This window comes from Urocampus carinirostris, chromosome 18 (assembly GCF_059441175.1).
Source record: "Urocampus carinirostris isolate Australia breed hairy pipefish chromosome 18, RoL_Ucar_1.0, whole genome shotgun sequence".
In the NCBI taxonomy this organism is placed as follows: domain Eukaryota; kingdom Metazoa; phylum Chordata; class Actinopteri; order Syngnathiformes; family Syngnathidae; genus Urocampus; species Urocampus carinirostris.
In genome coordinates, this window is record NC_142366.1 from 29,664,257 (window position 1) to 29,689,006 (window position 24,750).

General features: G+C 40.6%; 1 protein-coding gene across 1 annotated transcript in view; it reads right to left on the bottom strand.

Moving 5' to 3' along the window:
- Nucleotides 1–24,750, bottom strand: part of LOC148348797 (partitioning defective 3 homolog) — a 387,206-nt gene that overhangs the window by 221,353 nt on the left and 141,103 nt on the right. The window contains exons 9-12 of the mRNA XM_088322738.1: nt 22,379–22,576; nt 22,112–22,299; nt 16,707–16,846; nt 14,716–14,844 (exon numbers count right to left, since the gene is read on the bottom strand). Of these exons, the coding sequence (XP_088178864.1) occupies nt 14,716–14,844; nt 16,707–16,846; nt 22,112–22,299; nt 22,379–22,576 (655 nt within the window). The remainder of the gene's footprint in view (nt 1–14,715; nt 14,845–16,706; nt 16,847–22,111; nt 22,300–22,378; nt 22,577–24,750) is intronic.

A 24,750-nucleotide genomic window follows, 5' to 3' on the forward strand; every position in this document is an offset into this window, starting at 1 on the left:
ACTTGCTACGCCATTGCTAAACTCGGCCGATTGCAGGGTTTGTTTTGGCCATCTAGCCAATCCGAGGCTCCGAATAACTTCAGCCAATAGTGATCGATTCAAATGATGATTGACACATTGGTTAGCCAATGAAACGCCGGTATATAAATCCCAGCATACACGGCGGACTACTCCACGTTCGGGATAAAATCGAGTCGGTGGCTGTTGAGTAAGTTGCGAGACCTTGCGAATTTAATATTGAGCCATATATAAGGCGCACTGTGTTATAAGGCGCATGGTCAGCTTTTGAAAAAAAATAAGACTTTTAGGTGCGCCTTATAGTGCGGAAAATACGGTATGTGGTTTGCAATAATCTGTGGTCTGTGCAGCCATTTAAGACTCCCTGATTAAGGGCGTCACAAATAAACATGACTTGACTTAAAGCAAAGTAATGGAAAATAAAGCTAAACATTTTGCGTTGACATTTTACTGATCGGGCCCAACTGAGAACAAAGTCTGGATCCGGCCCGTGGGCCAAACTGAGTTTGACATGCCTGTCCTAATGGATACTATTGCAATCCTTGAACATCATTGTCCAATATTAGCACCAAAAACTACCAAAATCCATTTATGTGTGCTGCATTCTCTTCCTTCAGCCCTTGATAGCAGTTCTGTGATGCCGTGATGGGCCTGATAAAGCCCATTTGAAGATGAATGACATTGAGGGCAATCAACCCGGGAGACCTGACTGCAGGACCTATTTAAATGGACTGGTATCAGGACACCGACATGCTCTATGGCACGCAAGCCAGATGGATGGCCGCCAGGTGTGTGCCCTCAGAGCTGTTTGGATAGAGTGTTAAGCGTCAGGGAAAGGAAAAACAGAGCATAAGGTGTCCCTTTTTCTTCCTCCATGTGGTAAGGAGTTATTAGGATGCAGCAGTGCATTCAGCCGAGAGTCCTTTTGAGCGACACACGGTATACCGGCGAGCCCTTTTTGTTGCCGTTGTTGTTCCGCAATTCCCCTTTGATTTCGGAACACATCTGCACTACCAGCCAGATGGGTTTTGTGGAAAATCTGACCCAGGGCACCTCAAAATCCATTAAATCCCACTGTCCCGCCACACCTCAAAATAAAAGACAGCCGATGATCCTTTCCAGAGTCCTTACAAAATCCGAACGGAATTTGAAGGCCAATGTCACATTCAATGTCAAACAATATCTCACAGTTTTTATTAGGTATATTTAGAACTATGTCTGGCCAAGAATAGCTATTTTTTTTTCAATGGGACTTCAATAACAATTATAACTGTAATAGTGGTACCAATAATAATAATATCAATTTAAAAATAATAAATACTATTTTTTTTCAAATTATTTTAAATTATAATGTGTACTTAACAAAGAATCAAGAAACATTTTAATAATAAGTTGTCAGGACCAGAACGGAAACCTCGTTTTATTGAAGAAACGATGAAAACAGTGTTCGCTGGATGCGGGAAGCTGGTCGCTCTCGTACTCGGCTTGTGATCCAAACACGGAAGTGGATCTTCCGTGGCGAGCGATGGCGGTGTCGGAGACGGAAAAAACAAGTCGGTAGCCGGGACAGGAGAGCAAAAACGTGGCCGGGGGTCGGAAGCAAGTCGGAAGCCAGAACGGGAGAGCAGACGTGATCGGGGTCAGAAACGAGTCTTAAGCCAGAACGTGAGAGCAGACATGATCGGGATCAAAACGGGTTGTAGCCGGAGACAAACGGGAGCAAACGGGACGGGCGGGGGTCAGGGTCCAAAAAGGCTTGCCTTGAACACATGGAGATTCGCAGACGAACTGACAAAAGGAGATTGACGGGACAGGGTTTAAATAGTGGGGAAGCCAATCTGTCAAGCTGCAGCCGACGCCACACGGGCGGGGCCAATTGGGCGCCATGGCAACCGTGACATAAGTAGGTGATTACAATTATCAATACAAGCAATACATGTTGAGAAATGACAAGAAAAAAAAGGTGATTTAATAATAGTATCCTTATATACCATACATTAAATCAAACATATTCAAGTTAAAATAAACCCAGCCCAAGGTTCAATACAAGTTCTACATTTTTGGGAAAGAGCCTTCTGCCCTGCCAAAATAAAAGTGGACAAATAATTGGGGTTTTACAGTTTTAAACGAATATTTTTTAAACTTGTGTTCATATATTAATTTGTCTGCTGACGTAAAAAAAGACAAGTACCATGGAAAAAAGTTCTTCTGACAGAAAGTAGAGTAATAATAAGACTACAGTACAAACAAGAGCTTCCCACTGTGGAGCAGTGGGTGTGCACTGTGGAGGAATATGTTGTAATGGAGAGGACAGCATTGCGAATAAGAATACAGGAGACCCAGTTCAAGGTCAAATGGAAAAAAATGGATTTACTATGGAAAAACGAAAGGGCACCAATTCCCAAAATCGAAGACTAGATCTTAACCGACACTACCATGTATTTTAGCCATGGTTAGCTTTGGTGAGTGTTGAAAAAAAGAATTAAACAAAAACACAAAGCAAAGGTAAACAAATGCTTTAAACTAGTTCAATGGTGTGTGTATAAGAGTATCGATTTTATTGGCACTAAGGAACATGGTGCCAATAAATCCAAAGTCTATCCAATCTAGGAGCGACAATATTGGATAGATTGAGAAATGAAATTGTGAGAGACAGAACTGGAGTCGTCGTGGAACCGAGCAAGAATGTGGATAAGAGAGTACTCGGTTGTTTTGGACACATGAAGAGGAACGATGAGGAGCGAATGTTGAAGAGGATCTACAGAGCAGAAGTCAATGGAAGGAGACCAAGAGGAAGGCCGCAATTGACGTGGATGGATAGTGTTATGAGTGCACTGCAGGAAAGAGGTCTAAATTTAGTGAAAGCTACAGCTCTCTTTGGTGGTAGGAATGGTGGAGAGGTGTTGTGAAAGGATAATGGGATGTTGGACGCGTTCAAAAGGACGGGCAGGGCACCCGTATGATGCAGCAGGGGTAAACCAGTGAAATCTGTCGGGCCCTGCTGTTGAACAGAAGAGTGTCTTGCGTCACCCTTACCCGAGTGACATGACAGCTTTCTCCTGTCCCGTTTCATTTGGAGGAACAAAAGCATGAGCAACTTGGGTGCCGAGGTGCCTAACTTGTTTGGGTTTTTGGGCATATGGGTTGGCCATGGTCTAAAAATTGCTATTTTTTTCCCTTTTTTAAATTTTCTTTGTTATTGTATGTGTTTGTCTTGGTGTCAGTCACCCCTCTTGAGAGATAGATAGAGAGACAGAGAGAGATAGGGAGATGTCGAGAGAGACATAGAGAGAGAGAGAGAGAGAGAGAGAGAGAGAGAGAGAGAGAGAGAGAGAGAGAGAGAGAGAGAGAGAGAGAGAGAGAGAGAGAGAGAGAGAGACATAGAGACTGATACAAAGAGAGAGAGAGAGAGAGAGAGAGAGAGAGAGAGAGAGAGAGAAGAGAGAGAGAGATGGATAGAAAGAAAGATAGAAAGAGATAGAGATATAGAGCAATAGATACAGATAGAGAGATAGGGAGAGAGAGAGAGAGAGAGAGAGAGAGAGAGAGAGAGAGAGCAACAGAGATAGATAGATAGAGAGAGAGATATAGAGAGGTAGAGATAGAGAGGTAGAGCGATATAGAGATAGATAAATGGATAGAGATAAGAGAGACGGATAGAGAAATAGAGAGAGATAGAAGAATCTTGGAAATAAGTCATGTATCCACACAAAAATGCACAACTGCACTGCAGTATACACCCTACACTTCAAAACACTGCAATTTCTGTCTCTATGGTTCTGTCATATGCAACACAAAACTAAAAGTTCTTAAGTGTTTCTTTAAGAAAGCCACAATAAGTCAACTGTTATTTACTGCTTTTGTAAATGTATAATATAGGCCCGATGCTGTTGCTGGCCCTTCTCTATTCATTCTCATCATGCAACAATCAATCAGTCAAAATGAAATACGTAGAGAAAACATGGACTTCCATGCCGCAGTCAAATTCGAGCGAGTGTGCGTGTTTAAGGTGTGTGAGTGCTCGAAAGTGCACTCTCCTCCGCAATGATGACAGAATAACCGCCCACTCAGAGCGGCGTCCCGGGAATAGCGGGCCGAGGCGAGGGATGAGAGAGCAGTGAAACATTTTCATTAGACAGGAAGAGGAAAAAAGGGCTGCAAGGTTAGAATGAGGATATCAGGCAGCCTGACAGGGCCTGTTGCATCGGCACAACTCAGCCCGAACCGACCTGGAAACGACTGCCTTGGAAAAGTCGCTTATTGGCAGCATTGCCGAGTGCAGCACATAAAACGAGCGTCGTTGGAAACAAGTGCTTTACTCGTGTTTAGCTCAAATGTGTAGCTCTTGAAAGTACATGTTTTTACTGGAAGTATCACTGCGAGGGGCTGTGTGCACAAAACATATTCCTTATTGTGGAGTGACTAATGAGGACTGTCTTAACACCAAGTGCAAGTCCGGATTCCTAAGGACATCATTACAAATATCCATCCATCAATTATCTGCACCGCTTATCCTCAGTAGGGTCGCGGGGGAGCTGGCAACCAGTTCAGGGACACCCTGAACTGGTTGCCAGCCAGTCGCAGAGCACACAGAGACAGACAACTTACTTCTCCATTCACACCTAGGGAAAATTTGGACCGGCCAATTAACCTGACATGCATGTTTTTGGAATGTGGGAGGAAACCGGACTACCCGGAGGAAACCCACGCAAGCACGGGAAGAACATTCAAACTCCACACACCTCATACAGATGTAAAATTGTATTCATGCCTATGCTCACTTTGCAAAATGTTGCCTATTTTGCACTACCACATATTGCACTAATACGATCCCAAAACTGTATGTAAACACCCAATGGAAATATATTCTGCCTCAACATACCCACACTTTCTTGTGCAAATATTGTGTGAATTATATTTTCATATTTTTTCATCTTTAAGGTTAAATGTGTAACTGGAGTGCCACGTCCAATTTCGTTGTCACAATATGTTAGACCCATTTTGTAACAATAATAATAAAGTATATTCTATTTATTTATTTATTTATTATGTATTGTATTATACATATATATATATATATATATATATATATATATACAGGGTAGGGTAGGGTTACTTCAACTTGATTACTTTCAATTACTTTTGGATTACTCCAATCACAAATATGCTAATGAAATAGAAAATAAACTAAATATGAATAAAATGACTACATTTTGTGCAGGCTCGGGAAGTAACGGAATACATGGAATGGCAAAAATGATGTTGGCAATTTGTTTGGATTTATTTTCATTTTGTTTCTGTCGCATTGTATGTTAGTTTTGCCAGAGATCAAAGAGATCAAAGCCAGGAAAGAAAGCTTACCACGTGTTGTGAGTCATCATTTTATTCATATTTAGTTTATTTTGTCTTTTATTAGCATATTTGGTATTGGAGTAATCTAAAAGTAATTGAAAGTAATCAAGTTAAAGTAACCCTAGCCAACCTTGTATATATATAATGTCTTAGTCGTTTAACGTAAATCAAAAATTAACAGACAGGAAAATGTCACAATGAATGCAACTTCGAAGATAATTGATTTACTCCCCACACAAACACTGTCATGAAAAAAAACTCGATCAATTCAAATTTGTGGGCGATGGCATGCAACCAGGTGAACCAAGAAGTACAAATCCATGGAAATGTTGCTCATTAGTCCATAAAAAGGCCACTCTCTCCGCTTAACTGGCCTTTTTATTGTGTTTCCACCCGACTTCAGGTGCAAAGGACAGGTGCGAGGAAGCAAGAGTGGCTCGGCGGAGGGGAAACGAGGCAAATGAATCACAATTAGTTCTTTTTGCTCACAAATGTGAGTTCACTGCACCTCAATGCCTAAAACAATTAACACCGTTTGAAACTTCCCTTCCACACTTGGCCTCATTCGGTGACATAAAGGTCATTGGGAATAAATTCAAAAGAGTCAGCCATGGGTGTAATTGCAAAATGTGCCAAGAGCATTGTAACACAAATTATCTCAGGCAGGCTGATATTTCCTGACAAAGAGGCTAGAGCGAGGGAGTCCAATGTGCGGCGTGGGAACCATTTGCGGCCCGTGTACCGTTTTTATCTCCGTAGCCCTCATTATACGAGCCGATTCCGAAAATTTGATCCTTTGAATATTAATAATTATTAAGATAAATATATGCATTTCACTGTACAAACTCGCGAGCAGATCATTTGTATATAAAATGGGGTGAAAAAAAATTGTAATCTGCTGGAGACTGTTACCCAAGATATGGTTCAGGGTTTCCGATAGGAGATGAGTTTCTGTCTAGTGCATATTAAACATTTGTGGAATCGTTCTTTTGAATTTCTCATTCAGATTTGGGTGGATACATCACTCTTGTTGCCGTTGGACCTTAGTGCTGCCTTAGACACTGTGGACCATAATATCTTACTAGAACGGTTGAAAAAATGGATTGGTCTCTCAGGAACCGTCTTCTCATGGTTCAGATCCTACCTCTCAGATAAGACGCACTGTGTTAAATATGGTGAAATGACATCTGAGCCCTTTAGTGTTACCTGTGGTGTTCCGCAGGGCTCAGTAATTGCCCCCCTTCTTTTCAGCATTTAGATGCTTCCATTAGGTGATATATATGATATTATAACATAAGTCTTTGCCTGATTTTTCTTTTACCGTTAGCCAATTTATAGCTCTCCCACACGTCAATGGTCTGCTTTTTAGACCTCACATTTTCCTTTTCCATAATGGAGAATTATCTGTTGATGCTTTTTTTTTCAAAAGGAGAAGCACGTAGACTTTATTAACAAGTCAATTCAACTTTTATATATGCTACTGTTTGCACAATGCTTTCTTGCTTGACCAATCATATGATCAATGAGATGCAAGTTCATTGGTTTGTAAATCTGACTTTACCTCACCAGATACAAATCACCGAGTCAGTGAGCAACCCATGCAATCCACATTGGTGAAATGGACCTCTCTAGCCATAGTGTATAAACTCCTATACACACTTCAAGCCTTTTTGTGTTGTTGAAGCACAATGAAGCCTCATCTGGGGAAAGCGTCACAGCAAGTGGCCTTTAACAACCTTGTTTGTCAGCATGGGATGATGCGGCGGTGCCACCTCCCATTCTTTGCACTGACAGCAAACACAATTATCGGAACAGCTGCTTAAAAGTGCTAAATGAAAACAGGTGGCGCCGGTACTTTGCGCTCGGTACGGTCTTCGATAGCACTTGGAGGATTATGTTTGATTATGACAGAGTCGGTTTTGCATCTCCACCGCTTTGATCACAATGCCAAAATCATAAGGCAGAAACAATGTGTCATGCGAGGCTTCAAAAAAAAAAAAAGAAGTTTGTTTTGACATATGCTGCACTCAAACTTTCACAACTAGACTGCAACAACATTCCAGGTTGGATTTGTATCTGTATGTCACAGAGGCTTACATTTATTACACTTCTATAGCCATCGATGTCAGTGCATGAACAAAAGAAGCATTGCTATTTCAAACATACATGCCTTTCACTACAACAGCGTCCAACATTGTCTTTTTTCTTTCTTTTAATAACATTTACCTTGTAATTCGACTAAGTGACATCTTATTTCTCAAGGTTTGTGCAAAGCTAAACTGCATTGATTTATTCATCGAGCCTGGAGAGAAAATCAAATGTTAAGTCTCTATCACCTAATTAACAAGAACAGTGAGGATATTCTCCAGCAAGTCCAATTATATTAACACCAGAGATGTGATTTTTTTTCTTTTTTCTATTTTTAATTTTAATGCAGAGTGCATTAGTGTCACACTTGTAATTAGTGCAAAACAATATCATTCAAAGGGCTGTATATTATTTGACCATTAGATGCCGCTGTATTGTAAAACTGAGTGCTAAAAAGAACAGAGAAGAATACAAACAAACTAAGGAGACTAAGTTTTGCTCAGCCTCTCGCGAGTTTTTGGGGTACCCATAGCAGCAAGACGACAGACTATCATGTCAGCTCCCTCTAGGTAAGGCTGATGAAATGTAAAACAATTGCAAATTTCTCAACTAATTTTGCTTGGTATTTAAATATATATATATATATATATATATATATATATATATATATATATATATATATAATTTTATTTTTTACATTTATAAATGATGTTATTTTCCCAACTCAAAGGAGTTGAATAATACACGCTGTACACACTGTAACAAATGTAGCAACTACAAAACAAAAGGGACCTGACTGGAGTACGCATATGCATAGAGAAAATGCATAGGGACTACACAAATGTCTAAACAATAAAATATTTACTGGTTCTTGTAAAGAACTTACCCCCCTCAACAAAAATAAATACACAAAAAGAATAAGAAAAACAATAAAATGAGATTGCATCATACAAAAGTAAACCAAATTGGATGAGTTGTAAGAAAGCAATTTAGAGAGTGGCTGGCAATAGCCTCAAATATCATTGAATTGAGCCAGGTCTCCACTGTGATAAGAAGACAACCAGTTTTCCATGAGTTGTAGCTCCAGGGCATTTTGTGGGTAATGAATCCGGCATTGGTGACAAGCCGAGTTCTGCAGTGGTGGCTTAAGAGAGTTGTTAGCCTAGCCGTAGCAGTGGGCCAGCCCTGCAACTTTGCTATTTCTTTCCCTTTCAATGCTGCTTCAGTCGATTCCACAAAGCACCCACTGGTGATTGCAATTTCTTTGCACCTTTCCGACTTTTATTTATTTTTTAATTTTTATTTCAATCAAACACACTGGTAAAATACTAGTTGTTGCTTAGCAATTTGTTTCGGTGGACATATTGACCTGTGCGCCCGCCGCTCTGTTTGATTGACAGCATACATCAGCCTCGCTCACACAGGCAGTCACACCCACCCAACACACAATGCCCTCCCGAACCTGCCCCTGTGATATTTGTTGTCTGCTGCAGAACAAAATGCACAATACGGTGATATCAGTGGCAATAAAGACAATTCAATTCAAAATCTGCAATGCAGTGAACCAGTGATGAACAAAGCAAGGGGGTCTATATGTCTTATTTTTTTGTTTTTTTAAAGTAGTGTTTTATTTTACACTAAAGTAGGGTTCAATGAATACACCTAAGAAACTGCTGGAGTTTGGTACCTCCAACAGGCTTAAGAACCACCATTCTAGACAGAGTCCATAAGACTATACGTTGAAATTTAAGTGACTATGAGCAACAGTTTCAAGTCATGATTATTTATTGCACCGATCTTCTACAATCACTGTGCAGCTGTTAAACCGTGATATGGTGGATTTAAAACCAGGCCGGCGGGGTTGGCACGTGAAACTGGCCACCATCCCACTATAATTATCAGCATCACTGTCGTGCGTTGGTCCGACGCATGCCCGACATTCACAGAGGCCGTTAATTCATCTGTCACATCAATCAGGGGCCGCTATTAATTGTGCAATTAAGATTCTCATTGCTTGGCAGATATAGCTGCTAATGGATCAGTGACAAGTCTGATATGATCATTCAAGGAGATTTTAATGTACTGTTTAATTGCTCTTGTGTGGCTCGTTCTTTTTAGGACAGGAACTCCACAAGCCCGTTTGTTCAGACATTGATTTTTAAAAAACGGTGATGTAACGGTGATGCCTAATGCCTTTTTAATAGAGGAGAGGTTTTAAATAGTATTCTCCATTGTTCATGCATCACAAATCTGAACCATTCATCCATCCATCCATTATTTGCACCGCTTATTCTCAGTAGGGGCGCGAGGGTGCTGGAGCCAATCCCAGCTATCTTCGGGCAGTAGGCAGGGGACACCAAGAATTGGTTGGCCAGCCAATCGCAGGGCACACAGGGACAGACAATTCACTCGCTCATTCACACCTAGGGACAATATGGTTAGGCCAATTAACCTGACATGCATGTTTTTAGAGTAAACAGGAGTGCCCGGAGATACCCACGCAAGCACGGGGAGAACATGCAAACTCCACACAGGAGGTTCGATCTCATGACCTCAGAACTGTGCCGCACAAGCGCCAACCACTGCGCCGCCGTGCTGCCCTGAACCATTCAGTGCACTTAAAAGATTGTGTTAAAAAACACAAACAAATATCTCTTTTGTATATTAGTACAATAACTTAATTTTAAAATTATGCTAAAAAATAGTAAAAAAAAAAAATCTAGGGTGGCACGTGGCTGGGTGGTTAGCGCAAGCCCCACGGTCCAGGGTTCAATTCCAGGTACCGCAGCCTACCCGTGCGGTGTTTACATGTTCTCCCCATGCCCGTGCCAGTTTCCTTCCACATTCCATGCATGTCAGGTTATTTAGCTGGTCTATATTGTCCTTAGGCGTGACGGAGCGAATAAGTTGTATGTGTCTATGTACCCTGCAAATAACTCGTGACCAGTTCAAGGTATGTCCCCCACTACCCAAAGACGACTGGCATATGCTCCAGCACCCCCACGACCCTACTGAGCATAAGCTGCACGGAAGATGGATGGATAGTAACTCAAACATTTCAAGCTTGAACATGTACAGACGCTCCCCTATTTACGACCATTAAACTTAAGAAAAACGCTAGATATGAACATTTTTTCCTGGATTTTAAAAAATATCCGGACATTGCTGTCAGTTAGATTTTGTATCGTGTGCACCTTTTTTTCGAGTACAGGTGCTTCTTTCCGCCACTACCGGAGTGTGGTGGGATGTGAGAGGGCACCTAGCATCCACCCTGAAGAGGAAATCCGGCTTCCACTTGCTAGTTCCTTTGTAAAGATACTATACCGTATCTCCAGCGCGCTAAGAACTTTGACATTTTTATTGTTCAATATCTCGGGCATCCATTCAATATGGTTGCTGGAATAAGAAAGCTTGATGCGGTTGAGAAAATAGTCAGAACGCTTTTTTTGGCCACTTTTTACCACGGCGGAGGACCATTTGAAGCACATTTTCCAAAAGTAATTTATAAACTCAACTATATATGTTTTAGCAGAGGGCAATGTTGCATTCCACAACGGTGCACAACAGTCTATATCATACTCAAACAGAAGGCCAATATAAAAATAGTACATTGCCACAAAAAGAGCACCGACCCACAAATTACAATTAACAGGCAGTGATTTTGGGCAAACTTTTATCCTACATTTTATTCTTTTTGTAAGTAAAAAGTTGCTTCTGTGTTAAAAACTAAATAAACTTTTTTTTAACACACCGAGAGTTACACAAATACTAATAATAACAACCCCCAACAGTAATTGAAGTCAAAACCAAAACATGCTGCAACTGCGAGATAATCCCAACATGTTGAGCAAAGGCAAACTGCTGGGAAAAAAATACAGTAATAGCTAAGAATGCTTCCGCTACGACCGAATTTTGAGCACTGCATTCAACATGAGCAGGTTTGTGTCAATCAAAAAAAAGCAAACCTTTAAATGTCTGTGAGCTTTGAAACATATGCTACAAATTCAAACATAATTGCTTCCTCTCATACGCGGGCTCACACACACACACTCACACATAGCAATTACCCACTATGCTTTTGTCCCATTTTTTGCAATAACTGTCACTGACAGAGCTTTGGCCTCCTTATCTGATTTTTATGAACATACTCGTCGGGATTATTGAGATTTGTGAAGGCAGTGCAGAGAAATGCGTCACGGAAAGTGGGAAGACAAATAACGGGGGGTAGACTGAGCGGAAGAAAAGTGTAATCTCCCGAGTAAGTAATGAAAAATATAACTCACGGCCGCGCTCTTCTTGGAAAAGTTGGCTGAACCCAGAAACAAAGAGTGCGGAGATAATTTAACTGTCATTTTTTTCATAAGAGCTACTTTGAAATTTGTTCATGCCTGAGGAGAGTCAAACAGCTCGGGAAGTGACCTATTGCACGTCACGCGCATCACTGACATATCTGGGCATCCGCTAACAAGAAACTGAATTGGTTCGGTTGCCTTAAGCTTTATGGTTTGGTTACCTTGAGTCTTAAATAAAATAAATGGTAAATACATGATTCTATATTGAATGACTGGTTTGGTGTGTAACGTAAAGAAAATAAGTAATATCAAGAAGAAGACATTCTGAGAATTTTAGAGCCTTTGTTCCCAATACATTTTAATTTAGCGGCCACCTTGACCTATCTTTGATCAACATATATTAACAAGTAAGTTCATCAACTTGCTAATAAGCTTTGTGTGGGCCACATGGGACACCCTGAAAGACAAATTTTAGCCCGCAGACCCTAAGTTTGATCCCGTTAATTTAACCGTACTAATAACTAGGATGAACTGAGCAAGCATGTGAGAGTACTCGATTGGTTTGGACACATGGAGATGATGGATGAGGAGCGAATGTTGAAGAGGATCTACAGAGCAGAAGTAAATGGAAGGAGATCAAGAGGAAGGCCGCAATTAACGTGGATGGATGGTGTTATGAGTGCACTGCAGGAAAGAGGTCTAAATCTAGGGGAAGCTAGAGCTCTTGTTGGTGATAGGAATGATTGTAAAAGGATAGTAGGATGTTTGGCCGCGTTCTAAGGGGATGGGGGCAGGGCACCTGTATGATGCGGCAGGGGTAAACCAGTGAAAACTATCAGGCCCTGCTGTTGAACGGAATAATGATTTGTGTCACCCTTACCCGAGTGACATGGCCGCTTTCTTGTGTCCAGTTTCATCTGGAGGGACGAAAGCATGACCAAAACTTGGGTCCCGAAGTGCTTAACTTCTTGGTTTTTAGGGCATTTGGGTTGGCCATGGTCCAAAAACATTTTGGTGTGTCTTTTTTGCTACCGTTTCCCTATTTTATGTCCTTGGTTTATTGTGTATGAGTTTGTCTTGCTGTCGGTCACCCCTCTTGAGGGATATGACCAGGGTAGATGGATAGATAAATGAATTGTAAGATGGGCTCTATCCATTACAGACACAAGGCCGAGTAAGGTTGTAGCGTCGGGGGCTTAAAGTCTGTTGCTCTGACAAGGGAGCCTGCTTTCAGAGCTCTTGAGGATGGAGAGAAACAGGGCGGTAGCCTCCACCATCTGCTATGTGACAGCCAAAGTCACCCTGCGTGTGCAGCATGTGGTACAGTAGGCGTGCCCATGTGGAAAGTGCCAAAACATCACGCCTTTCTGTCCATGCAATATTGTTATTTATAAAGCGGAGAATGTCCAGAAATCCCTTAATTATCGCGGTTAAAGCGAGCGGAACCACCCGCAAAAAATTGAAAATCCGCCAAGTAGCGTCACAACAGCTAAAACCACCCCAAGAGCAAACTTACCTCGAGATCATTACTGACTGAGTGTATATGACTGTAACAAAATGACTATAGATCAACAAATACATAGCGCACAGAATTGCCGTTAAATTGGGCATGTTAAAAGTCTGGCGCGGGGGCCAGTTATGGCCCGTGATCAATTTTTTGCTGGCCTCTGACCACGGTCATGAACGAATGATATGTTGTTTGCCAGTATTGTTGACTACATTATAAAAAATACAAATTCACCCTTTCACCAGGTAATGGCAGTATCCCTTTGGCCACCTTGACCTTGGCTTTCCGAGAAAATTTTAGCAGACTATATTTCAAACATGGCGACTGTATATCAAAAAAAAAAAAAAAAAAAGTTGACTGTGAGGGCACCACTTCCAGGAGAGGTAAAATTTGAGTATTTTTTTCCACAGAGATCTGCAACAATTGTGTCTACCTAATTTGCCAAAGGACGGTGGCTATTTTTAAAGAATATCATATCGAGAAGCACTGCCAGGCGAAACATGCAGACTACAAAAAGGTAACTGGAAACAAACACTTTCAAAAGACTAAGCAACCAGAAGCTGTTTTAAATGCACTGCAGCATTTTTTTTTACGAGACCCTGACCGTCAAATGAAAATGCTACAAAGGCGAGCGACGAGGTTGCAGCACTGATCGGCAAGCACTGCAAACCTTTCACGGAGAGGGAGAACTGTTCAAAGATCGCAAGGCTGAATAGTCAGTCCTCAAACATTTTCATCCTACCAAATCTGGAACGCTTTCTGAAAAGGTTGGACACCCCTGGGTTAAATAAATGGTCTTTATTTTCATAATACAAAAGTGCAGCGAAATTGGAGGGCTTCTCCCTTCGGTACAAGAACACGATTTAGAGAGTGGCTGGCTAGCTGCACGCTAGCATTGTGGCTTCGATTAAGTCAATTCTTAGCGCTGATTGAAATACAACTGTCCTGAATGAAGCGTTTTTCCACAAATTGTAGATCCAGGTCATATGTGTCACAGATAATGGATCTGGCATTGGTGATTAGCCAAGTTCGCAAGCGGTGGCTTAGGAGAGTTAGCCTAGCCTTAGCAGTAGGCCGGCCATGCATCCTGGCCATTTCCCTACCAATGCCACCTTAGTCGATTCCCAGATCTAATAATGCCCACAGCACCCCTTTGGTGATCACCATGTAATGCAATCATCTGACTTTCCTGAGAGTCCGATTTAATTGATGAATGTTTTTCAATGTAACGAGTCGCTAAAAGCTAGCAGTCACATCCTTCCCAGTTTCTTTTGATTCGGATACGTTGATATCAATGACAAGAAAAAAAAAATCATAAATAATAGTAATGAATTCAAAAATCTGTGTGAAACAGCGATAACCGAAGTCCAAAGTAAACGGGGGAACCCCATATATACGGGCATCTCTGCGAGCGGATTAGTAGCTATTGCTTATCCCTTGATGAACTGGGGTACTCACCACTTCCCGAGGCAGCAAGGGGTCCTCCTGGCGACTCGCTAACAGATTGACTGTGCCACCCATTGGTGCAGCCCGGAGTAAAGCCACCACCTCTTCTTGGGTCTTGCCATTCAGGTCCACTCCTCCGACCTGCAGCAAATCCATGTAGCACTTATGGATTATTGTATCCCAAAACAAAATCCCAAACAAGGTTTACCATATTTTCCCGACTATATGGCAAACCCAAAAAATTTGAACGCGTGCCTTATAATCCGGTGCGCCTTTTTATGTGGACAAAATTGGAAATGTGTTACCATATTTGCCAAGTGTTGATCAGTCGATATTTCTTATCGCTGACCACAATTGCATAAAACTTGTGGCAACAGGGATAGGATTGGAATGGTAAGAACACAGAATCTGAACGTTCAAGTTGCTATGGACACAAATGGTTGTACACAATTGCGAACCCTCGGATAAAACGCAAATTGAGCCTGGATCGCGGCGGGGAGAGCACCACTAACCCATAAGGGATGCAGACAATAAATGAAAAGCCATTCCGATGTTGTGCAATTGATAAGAGTGATATATTCCGACTGATCAATCAATGCACAAATATGGTACTTTATATTTTCTGTGGAACCGTAGCACTTACTATCATTTTAATTCTGTGTGCCTTGCGAATATAATCAGTTTTTTGGGGTTGGCCTTTTAATCCGGTGCACCTTATAGTGCACAAAATACTGTAATTTGATTTGATGCATTCAATTGAGGATAGTATTAACTACTGTTTCCCGACCTTTTGGGTGCCAAGGCTGTTTATTTTGAAAAAAAAAGGGAAAAAATATTTAAGATACAAAAGCAAAAAAAAGATATGGATTAATAGCTCTTATTTCATTATTTTTAGTTGAAATTGTCAAGAGAGGGTATAATTTAAACCCAGTACTAGTAGTTTTGTATAAAGTGTGGGATTAGTTTTAACCTGGTTTCCACCATTTGTTTCTATATTTCATACTTATTTATTGCACTTGATTTGGTAAAATAAAGAAAAAATACTTAAAATGAGCGATATTATCTTTCAGTGGAACGTTTTAAAAAATGATTACAAAAAAACCTCTTAAATCATAGTAAAAGCGGGTAAGGGCAGTCAAAGCTTAAACAAAACTCCAAAATATGGGTACAATCATGTACCCGATTGACCTCATCAGAGCCATTCCCACTGCAACATTTTGCCTATACATGGAAAACCGTGAATTTCTATATTTATATCGACTTATTTGGGAATTTATGTTGCTGCTAAATGCTATTGCACTACTTTTCATTGTACTATTTTTACAACTTAGACCAGTCTCTAAACACAACCTTGTAAATATGTTTTGCTTTTTTTCCCAGATATTGTTTTATTTGTTATTGTTCCTTTATTATGCGTTTTTTATGGAATTGTGTTGCAAACGATGTTCATCACGTTGCTATTAAGGACAATGGTGAAAGTCAAATTCAATTTGATTCAGAAAAAATATTAGAGTGACAATCTGTTGCCAACTACTGGATACAGAAGACTATTACAGTTATTCTGCTGATGACAAGAAGATCCCATAGTTCCTCAATAACTACACACCTTGTGAATAATTATCAGTTTGTAGTCACAAATTAGATAAAATTGGACAATGTCTTGAGAAAACCCAAACATTGACTTACAGTAAACTGTTTGATAAACAACTATTTAAAATAAAAGGAAGACATACCAGGAAATAACCATTAATTGTATATACACTCATATTAGTGTTGGTCCTAACAAACGGATCCCCAGGCAAAATAATTGGGATTAAATAGAGTGCTCATTAGACCCATTTTAAAGTCTGTGATAAAAAAATAAAATAAAAGCCATTAAGAAGTCATTAGTATAACTTATTTGGAAGGTATCCAAAACATTAAAAGCCTATTTAATCTTTGTAATAACAAACATCAGCTTCTGAATAATACATAGGGACGGCTCCAACCGTTAATATCCTTACCTCCAGAAGACGGTCTCCAGCCTTTAGCCTCCCGTCTTGGATGGCGGCCCCCCGAGGAAGAATGTTTTTAACATAAATGGGGGCACTGCCGCCGACGGGTACGTCCCTGGAGGTGATGCTGAACCCAAGACCTTCTGGACCTGCAGAAAATAGGGGAATAAATGCTGATTTAGCATTTGACATGAATATAAAATTATAATTTAATATGTAGGAAGAACGGCGGCGCACTGGTTAGCGCATGTGCGGCACAATTCTGAGGTCATGAGATTGAACATCCTGTGTGGAGTTTGCATGTACTCCTCGTGCTTGCATGGGTTTCCTCCGGGCACTCCGGTTTCCTCACACATTCCAAAAACATGCATGTTAGGTTGATTAGCCGGTCCAAATTGTCCCTAGGTGTGAATGAGCGAGTGAGTTGTCTTTGGGGTGTCCCCTGCCCGAAGATAGCTGGAATGGGCTCCAGCACCCCCGCGACCCTACTGAGGATAAGCGGTGCAGATAATGGATGGATGGATGGATTCAATGTGTAAAACCAATTAAACACTCTTGATAAAACACATTTGTATTCATTCCCTTATTCACCATTTCAATATGAGAAAGCACTTGAGCCATCCTATGGAAACTCTCTTTTGCTCTTAGGATGCTGACCTTTAAAATTCAGCAAATGAATATGAATTGCTGGTTGAGGGTCAAACGGGTAAATACAATAACTGATAAATCAGAAGTCACGTGACATGACCTTTATTGCAGAGGAGACGCGAGTTTGTCGATACGATCACAAAGTTGCTCAAATGTCAGCTAAAGGTTCATAATTGTGTTTGAAAATCCATTGTAAATTCATTTATTCTCTAATTATATTTGTACACTATGATTCTTTTGTATCCCAAAATATAGACAATGTATGTGTATGTGTTTTTGTTGTAATTAGTATTAAAAGTTGGCTATTGGGGCTATTTGGGTTTAATGTTGCATATTGGTAAAAAGTGCATATTGTTACACTGCATAAGAACTGAAAATATATGTAAATATTTATATATAAGCATTTCTCAAACCTTCAAAACACAACATTGAAGTTCAAGATTTCAAAAAAATGTACGGAAATCATAAAATAAATCATATTTGAAATTGAATGTGTTAACTGGTTTGTTTGAACAGTTAAGTGTCATATTACTGATGTGAGTCAGCTGCTCCCGCTCATTTGGCGCCAACTGCCGTGGGTTCTGATTGGTTTCGTGTCAGTATTTGGACCCAGTCCTGTCTGTCCCCTTTGGTCAGTCCGTCTGCAAACCTCAGTGAACACGAAGCAAGTTTTTTTAGACCCCGACTCCCACCTGTCCCGTTTTTTACCCCCGTCTGTCCCCGGCTACGACCTGTTTTGCTCCTGACCAAGTCTGTTCTCCAGTCCCGGATTATGACCCATTTCTGTCCCCGACCACGTTTTTGCTCTCCTGTCCCGGGCAAATGACCATTTTTTTTTTCTGTCCCTGACACCGCCATCGCTCGCTACGGAAGATTCACTTCCATGTTCTCATCACAATCCGAGTACAAGAGGGATTTGCTTGGGTAAAACCCTTCCTCTTTCTTCCAATAAAACTCGTGAAAAACGTGACGCAATTGGGTCCTGTTTACGTTCTGGTCCTGACATTAAGTGAATGGAATTTTGTACCTGAACCAACTCACCGTGCTATACAAACTCAACGCTGCAAAACAAATAATAAATTTTGATAGAAATTACCTACAGAAACGCTTATTTTTTGACATACTCTGAAATGAATGCTGGGCCAGATCAAATCATCCAACGGGCCGGATCCATATGTTTGACATGCCTGATTTACAGCCTTTATTTGAGTAAAAGTCTAAAATGGTCGCCTTAACTAAAATATTAACGAGGTTTTAGCATTTTTTTCCTGACGCTAACATTGTTGTCGAAGAAGCTGCGCATTTCATAGCTGACAGCACATCTGATAGTCCGTCATGACCTACTTCCCCAACTTTGTCTTCGTTGCAGTCTGTCGACCTGTCATCAGGTTGACTGACAGTGATTTTGTTGTTGTAAAACCAAGCGCAGACAGAAGGAAGTGCGGCTGGCACACAAACAAACATATTGAAAGAGGTTGCTCAGGAATCCATAACTTTCAGATAACTTACAGATGTTGATTCTTTGAAATTATAGAAATAAGTTACAGAGCACATAAGATCCCTGAAAATTGCGCATCTATCAAAATATTAAAATGACCAGAACTTTATGAATAGCAGTTTTTATCAAGTCAAGTCATGTTCATTTGTATAGCCCTTTATCACAAGAAGTCTCAAAGGGCTGCACAAACCGTTACCAACTACAGACTATTATTACATCATCCCCTGATCTAAAACCTACATAAGGGTAAGGGAAAAACTCAAAAATCTCAGCATGAGGAAAATGATGAAACCTTGATTAGGGACCGCACCTAAATGAATCCCCTTCCAGGGTGACCAGGCTGTTATGGAAAATTAAAAATTAAATATAAATAATTAAAGTTGAATACAAAACAAAAATCAAATCAAAAGGATGACAAGTGACCTTATATTAAAAGTGGGAGACACAAATGTGGAGCAGGGTGCTCTGTTCAGGTAAGACCAAAGCTGAACTTGTTGGGCTGAATGCAAAGCATTAATGTTTGGCGCAAGAATAACACTGCACATCGACCTGAAAACACCATCCCCACTGTCAAACATGGTAGTGGCAGTATCGTGCTCTAGGGCTGCTATTGGACTGGGAAAACGTACAAATTAACGAGAAGATGGAAAGTGCTCAGTGGTGGAAAAAAAGGCGTTCGAGAGATGTTGATAAGCAAAATTTGACTTCATTGAATAATTTCCAAGGGCATCTCTTACTTGTCCCTGTGTTTTAAGATGTTGGTCCACCGACTTAGTATTAAACCAAGAGTAAGGTCTGGGATTGCACTAACAATAAATAAGTACCATATTTGTGATTGATCAGTCTAAATATATTGCTGATCACAAACGCAAAAATTGAATGGAATGGGAATCGAACCCTGATCTCAAAGCTTAACAAGTTTAACTGCCAGGATGAAGGTAAAGTTAAATAAGATGTCTAATAAACTGCATTATTTCCCCTTACATCGGTCAAATGCCTCGTATGCAAATTGAAATGAGATTTTCCAATGAATTATTTTCCTCAAACTCAGCAAACCATCATAACAAAACGCATTCTAATCAAACCTCGCTCACAGTGGATTAACAGCGATAATATTTTTCGTTAAAAGTGACAGCTGCTAAATTGAAAGACATTTGCACAGGTGTACCTAAAATGTAACCAAGAATGGTGAAATTAATTTTATTTTGCGTGTTAACCCTGGAGCCTCGCACTCGGGGCAATAAGTCAATGGCAAACACAAAGCTCGTTTGAAAGTGCATTACTGTTCCGATGGTAATTACTGTGAAAACAGCCTGGTCCAATCCAAGCTAATTTTACAATTTTGCTAACATGTGGGAAATAATTACTGTGCGTTCCGGAGTTAACAAATGGCCTGAACCATTCACGTTAGGACGTCCATTCCATTAAGTCCAGTTGAACAAAAAAAAAAAAAATTAAATCAATTTACAATGGCTCGTAAATGTTAAGCTCTACACCAAGTCAAATTGTCATTTCATCAGATTTTTTCTTCAGAAAAACACTGTAGTTACCATATTTCCCAAACTATATGGTGCAACCAAAAACTTAGAATGTGGTATGCCTTTAGTGTGGACACATTTGCAACTGTGTTACCATATTTGTGCAATTTTTGCTAAGTCAATATTGCTTATTACAGTAGCATAAATCAAGTCAAGGCAAGTTTATTTGTATAGCCTATAATCACAAGAACTCTCAAAGGGCTGGACAGACTACACCATCCCTTGATTTAAAACCTACACGAGGGCATCGGAAAACTCAAAAACCTCAGCATTTGGGAAACCTTGAGAAGGGGCAGCCCATAAGGTAATCCCCCTTCCAGGATAACCAGGCTGCAATGGATAGTGATAAGGCATCAATAGACAGTACACAGACATCAACAATATGCATTATAGGTAATAACAGAATGTCTGGTTGACAATTTCATTCATAAGCTATTGAATATAAGTGTGTAAGATTTAAACACTTCCACTGAGGTTGCAGATCAAATCTCAGAGGGCAGAGCATTCCATACCACCTGGGCTTGAATGGAGAACGCTCTCCAACCTAAAGAAATGTTTTCTTGGCTATAGGGATCACTAGTAGATGTTCCAAATGAAAGCTCCCAGATGGAACATAACAATGGTGGCAACAGGGATCGAATAGAAGAACCAAATATACCAGGCCGCTAGGGGCATGGATAGATGGATGGGTCACAATTGCATAACACTGATGTAACGGGAATAAAACCTGGATCGCGGCTTAGAAAGTGACAAATATAGACGACATATGCAAATGCTTATCTTGTCGTTTGATCTCATTATCACACTATTTACCGTACCGTGATAAAAAGAAGTGTGTTAATAAAGTAAAACGTTTTTATGTCCCTAGTGAAGTAGTGCATCGGATCAGGAGTGCTACACGACCTTATCTGGGCTTGATTGTACACACAATTGTAATCAGTGATATATCTATATATCTACCCTGGTCATATCCCTCCAGAGGGGTGACCGACAGCAAGACAAACACATACAAAAATAAAGAAAATAAAAAAGGGAAAAAGTCACAAAAAACACACACAAAAATGTTTGGCAAGAAAGCGGCCGTGTCACTCGGGTCAGGGTGACAGCGGTCACTGGTTTACCCCTGCCGCATCATATAGGTGCCCTGCCCATCCCTTAGAACACGTTCAAACATCCCACTATCCTTTCTCAACACCTCCCCACTCATTCCTATCACCAACAAGAGCTCTAGCTTCCACTAGATTTAGACCTCTTTCCTGCAACACCATCCATCCACGTCAATCGCGGCCTTCCTCTTGGTCTCCTTCCATTTACTTCTGCTCTGTAGATCCTCTTCAACATACGCTCCTCATCCATCCTCTATCCATGTGTCCCGACCAACTGAATACTCTCTTATCCACACACTTGCTCAGTTCCACTACAACTCCAGTTCTGTCTCTCACAATTTCATTTCTCAATCTATCTAATCTTGTCACTCCTAACATACTCCTCAAACACTTCATTTCAAAAACATTTCATTTTCTTCAAAAATCTGCGTTCAGGCTCCAAGTCTCTGCACCATACAACACAGTCTAAAGTCAATCACACTCTCATAAAGTCCCATTTTAATTTCCATACTCGTACTCTTGTTTTATAGACGAATAAAAGATTATTAAAGACTATATTTGGGGCTGTAACTTATAGTGTAAAAAATATGTTAAATATTTGCAGTACCAGATTTTGTCGTTTACCTTTCTTTAGCTGGATGTTGAATCTGCGGCCTTTGTGTTTAACATAGGAGTTGCCGGACTGTGATGTGCTTATTCTGCGCTGGAGGGATGGAGAGGAGGTAGACGAGGCGCTCGAAACCAACGATTGAGCTGGTGTGCCGTATCTCCGTCTTGGCTCCGGAGTGCTCTCTGCCAGAGAGCCCTGTTGACTACAAAATTAAAGAAAAATATCATTTTAAGATGTATTTTTTAAGGAGGGTTTGATAAGAGACAGAAAGGGGGACGGACCTAGAAGTTCTCCCACTGACTAGGCTGGTCCTGTCGCCCGAATGCAAAGATCCCTGACTGAAACGGACCCTGCTGGAATGAGGTGAGCAGAGTTCACTCTTGCCCGCCAGCAGCTCGTAGTGCCGCTTCATGGCGGCCGGGACCACGTGAAAAAGGATGATGGGGGAAGCCATTGCCTGCCTGAAAATGTTCTGGGCTCTGGTGGTCAGAGGAGAGAGAAAGGAGGGGGTAACATCACATATTGACAGAAATGCATTTGTTATACCAAGATAAGAGACGGGAGGATATGATATGTTATAGCTCCGGTGATGGAAATAGATGAGCTAAGAAGTACTGTGTGGTCAGAGGAGATAAAGAGTCTTCGGCTAAGCCTGATGGGACGTGCCAAGGCAAAATCATGTTAGGCATTGGGGGAGATGCAGAGACGAGTTTGGTGGCATTCCCTAAGGTTTTTGCCAAAATTTAAAAAACAACAAGTAAGCAAAAGAGAGCAGTCACAAATTTAATGGATTGTGATATTTTACTGACAAAAAGAACAAAAAACACATAACGATAACAAAAAATGCTCTAAATAGAAACAAAATGTTAGTATAGATTAATTTCAAAATTAATGTGCCTAAACGCTTCTGAATAACTAGGTCAGCAGCGCTTCAGTTCTCTGAGAAAGCAAATGTGTACAGCAATATTACAGTCAACATTATTGAAGTAAATGAGAACCTTGTGCCATTGATGGAAATGACCTTCAACATGTCCCTTATCAATAGAGCCAATGACAACTACCTCCGTCATTGAAAACTGATAGGTAATCCTGTCTTAAATGCTGTACACCTGCGAGGAAATGTAGGGCGGATCCGCTTTGTGTAAACTAGAGATTTAATAAAAATAATTTGCTGAGGGAAGGGCATTTAGAACACCTTTTGAATTAATTGGGTCCTCTCCTGTTCTCCTTGCAAGTTAAAAGTCCATCGATTCATTCTTATGTTGAGAGTCTACTCAACTATAAACCTATCAAGAACCTAACTAGTGCTGTTGAGGTAAATTGCAGTCAATGAAAACCTTCACAAATATCTCTGGTGACAAAATTGCCGTCTGTGAGAACCTCTGTATGCCGGTCATCGATATTCCATCCAACGAGATATAGACATATTCTTAGTGACTAAGAATCAACCAAATCTTCACAAAGAATGTTATGGATGGAAATTGCTGCCATCTGCAAACCACACCAAGAGTGGTGTTTATTGAGGTTGGAGTGTGACACCAATGTAGGTAAAAAAAAAAAGAAAAATCTACCATGGCTCTTGGACAAACAATGCTAAAAGGCAAAATTAATAAGCAAAAAAAGAAACACAAGCAAAAAGCCAAACGAAATCATTGTGTTATTTAGGCATATTGTTTTTCTCATTTTAATTGCAAAAAAATAATCCAATTTTTGTCATTTAAATACAAACTTCAAATGGACTGTAAGAAATTGTAAAATGTTCGACTTGCAGACGTCATCTTCTGGGTCAAATCATCATTGCAGCCTCTGTCAAGATGCTTGTGTGGCACGTGCAACTACGTACATTTCTTTGAGGCATTCAGATATATATGTATTAAATCTTTTTGGGGGTTTGGCATTTAAACGGTCTTTTTTTTTTTCTTACTTTCGCCATTTTCATAATACACTGTCACGGTTGCCATGGCGCCCAATTGGCCCCGCCCGTGTGGCACCAGCTGCGGCTCATTGAGAGACTGGCTTTCTGTCTATTCTAAGCTCAGCGCTCTCGTGCTTCATTTGTCAGCCCGTCAACGAACTTCTGCCCCGCAAGACATGGGTTTCGACTCGGTCCTGTCCCTGTTGGTATTTCCTGTACGGTATTGTTCCTGTTTATTTTGTCCTGTTTAATATCGGTTTTCAGTTTAGCTTCAGTCTATTCTTTGACCTGTTTATTATTTTCTCCAGTTTTCGTTCCCGTCTAGTTTGTCCTGTTTATTTTCGAATTCCTGATTCATTATCTATACTGTCTGTCCCGTCCTGTCCGCGATCGACCCCATCTGTCTGATATCAACTCGGGCAATTGGAATCGATCTCGTCGGTCTCTGGCTTCCTGTCTTTCCACGCCAGACAGCTGCCTAACATGCATCACTCCCCATTTCCCATGAAATAAAAGCGTTGTGTGAGAACATCATGCGTTTGGGTCCTGATCCTATTCTGGTTCATGACACTAACAGAAAATCACAAGCATGAGGATGAATCAGACTAAACCACATATCCAACCCTCCTCCGGCTTCTCAATGTGTTAAAAGACCCAAACAGTTCGGGTGATAGATAAAAATATGTAGAGGCTCTTTGATCTTTGTTGGGCGTTATCAAAATAGTCTATGTTTCAACT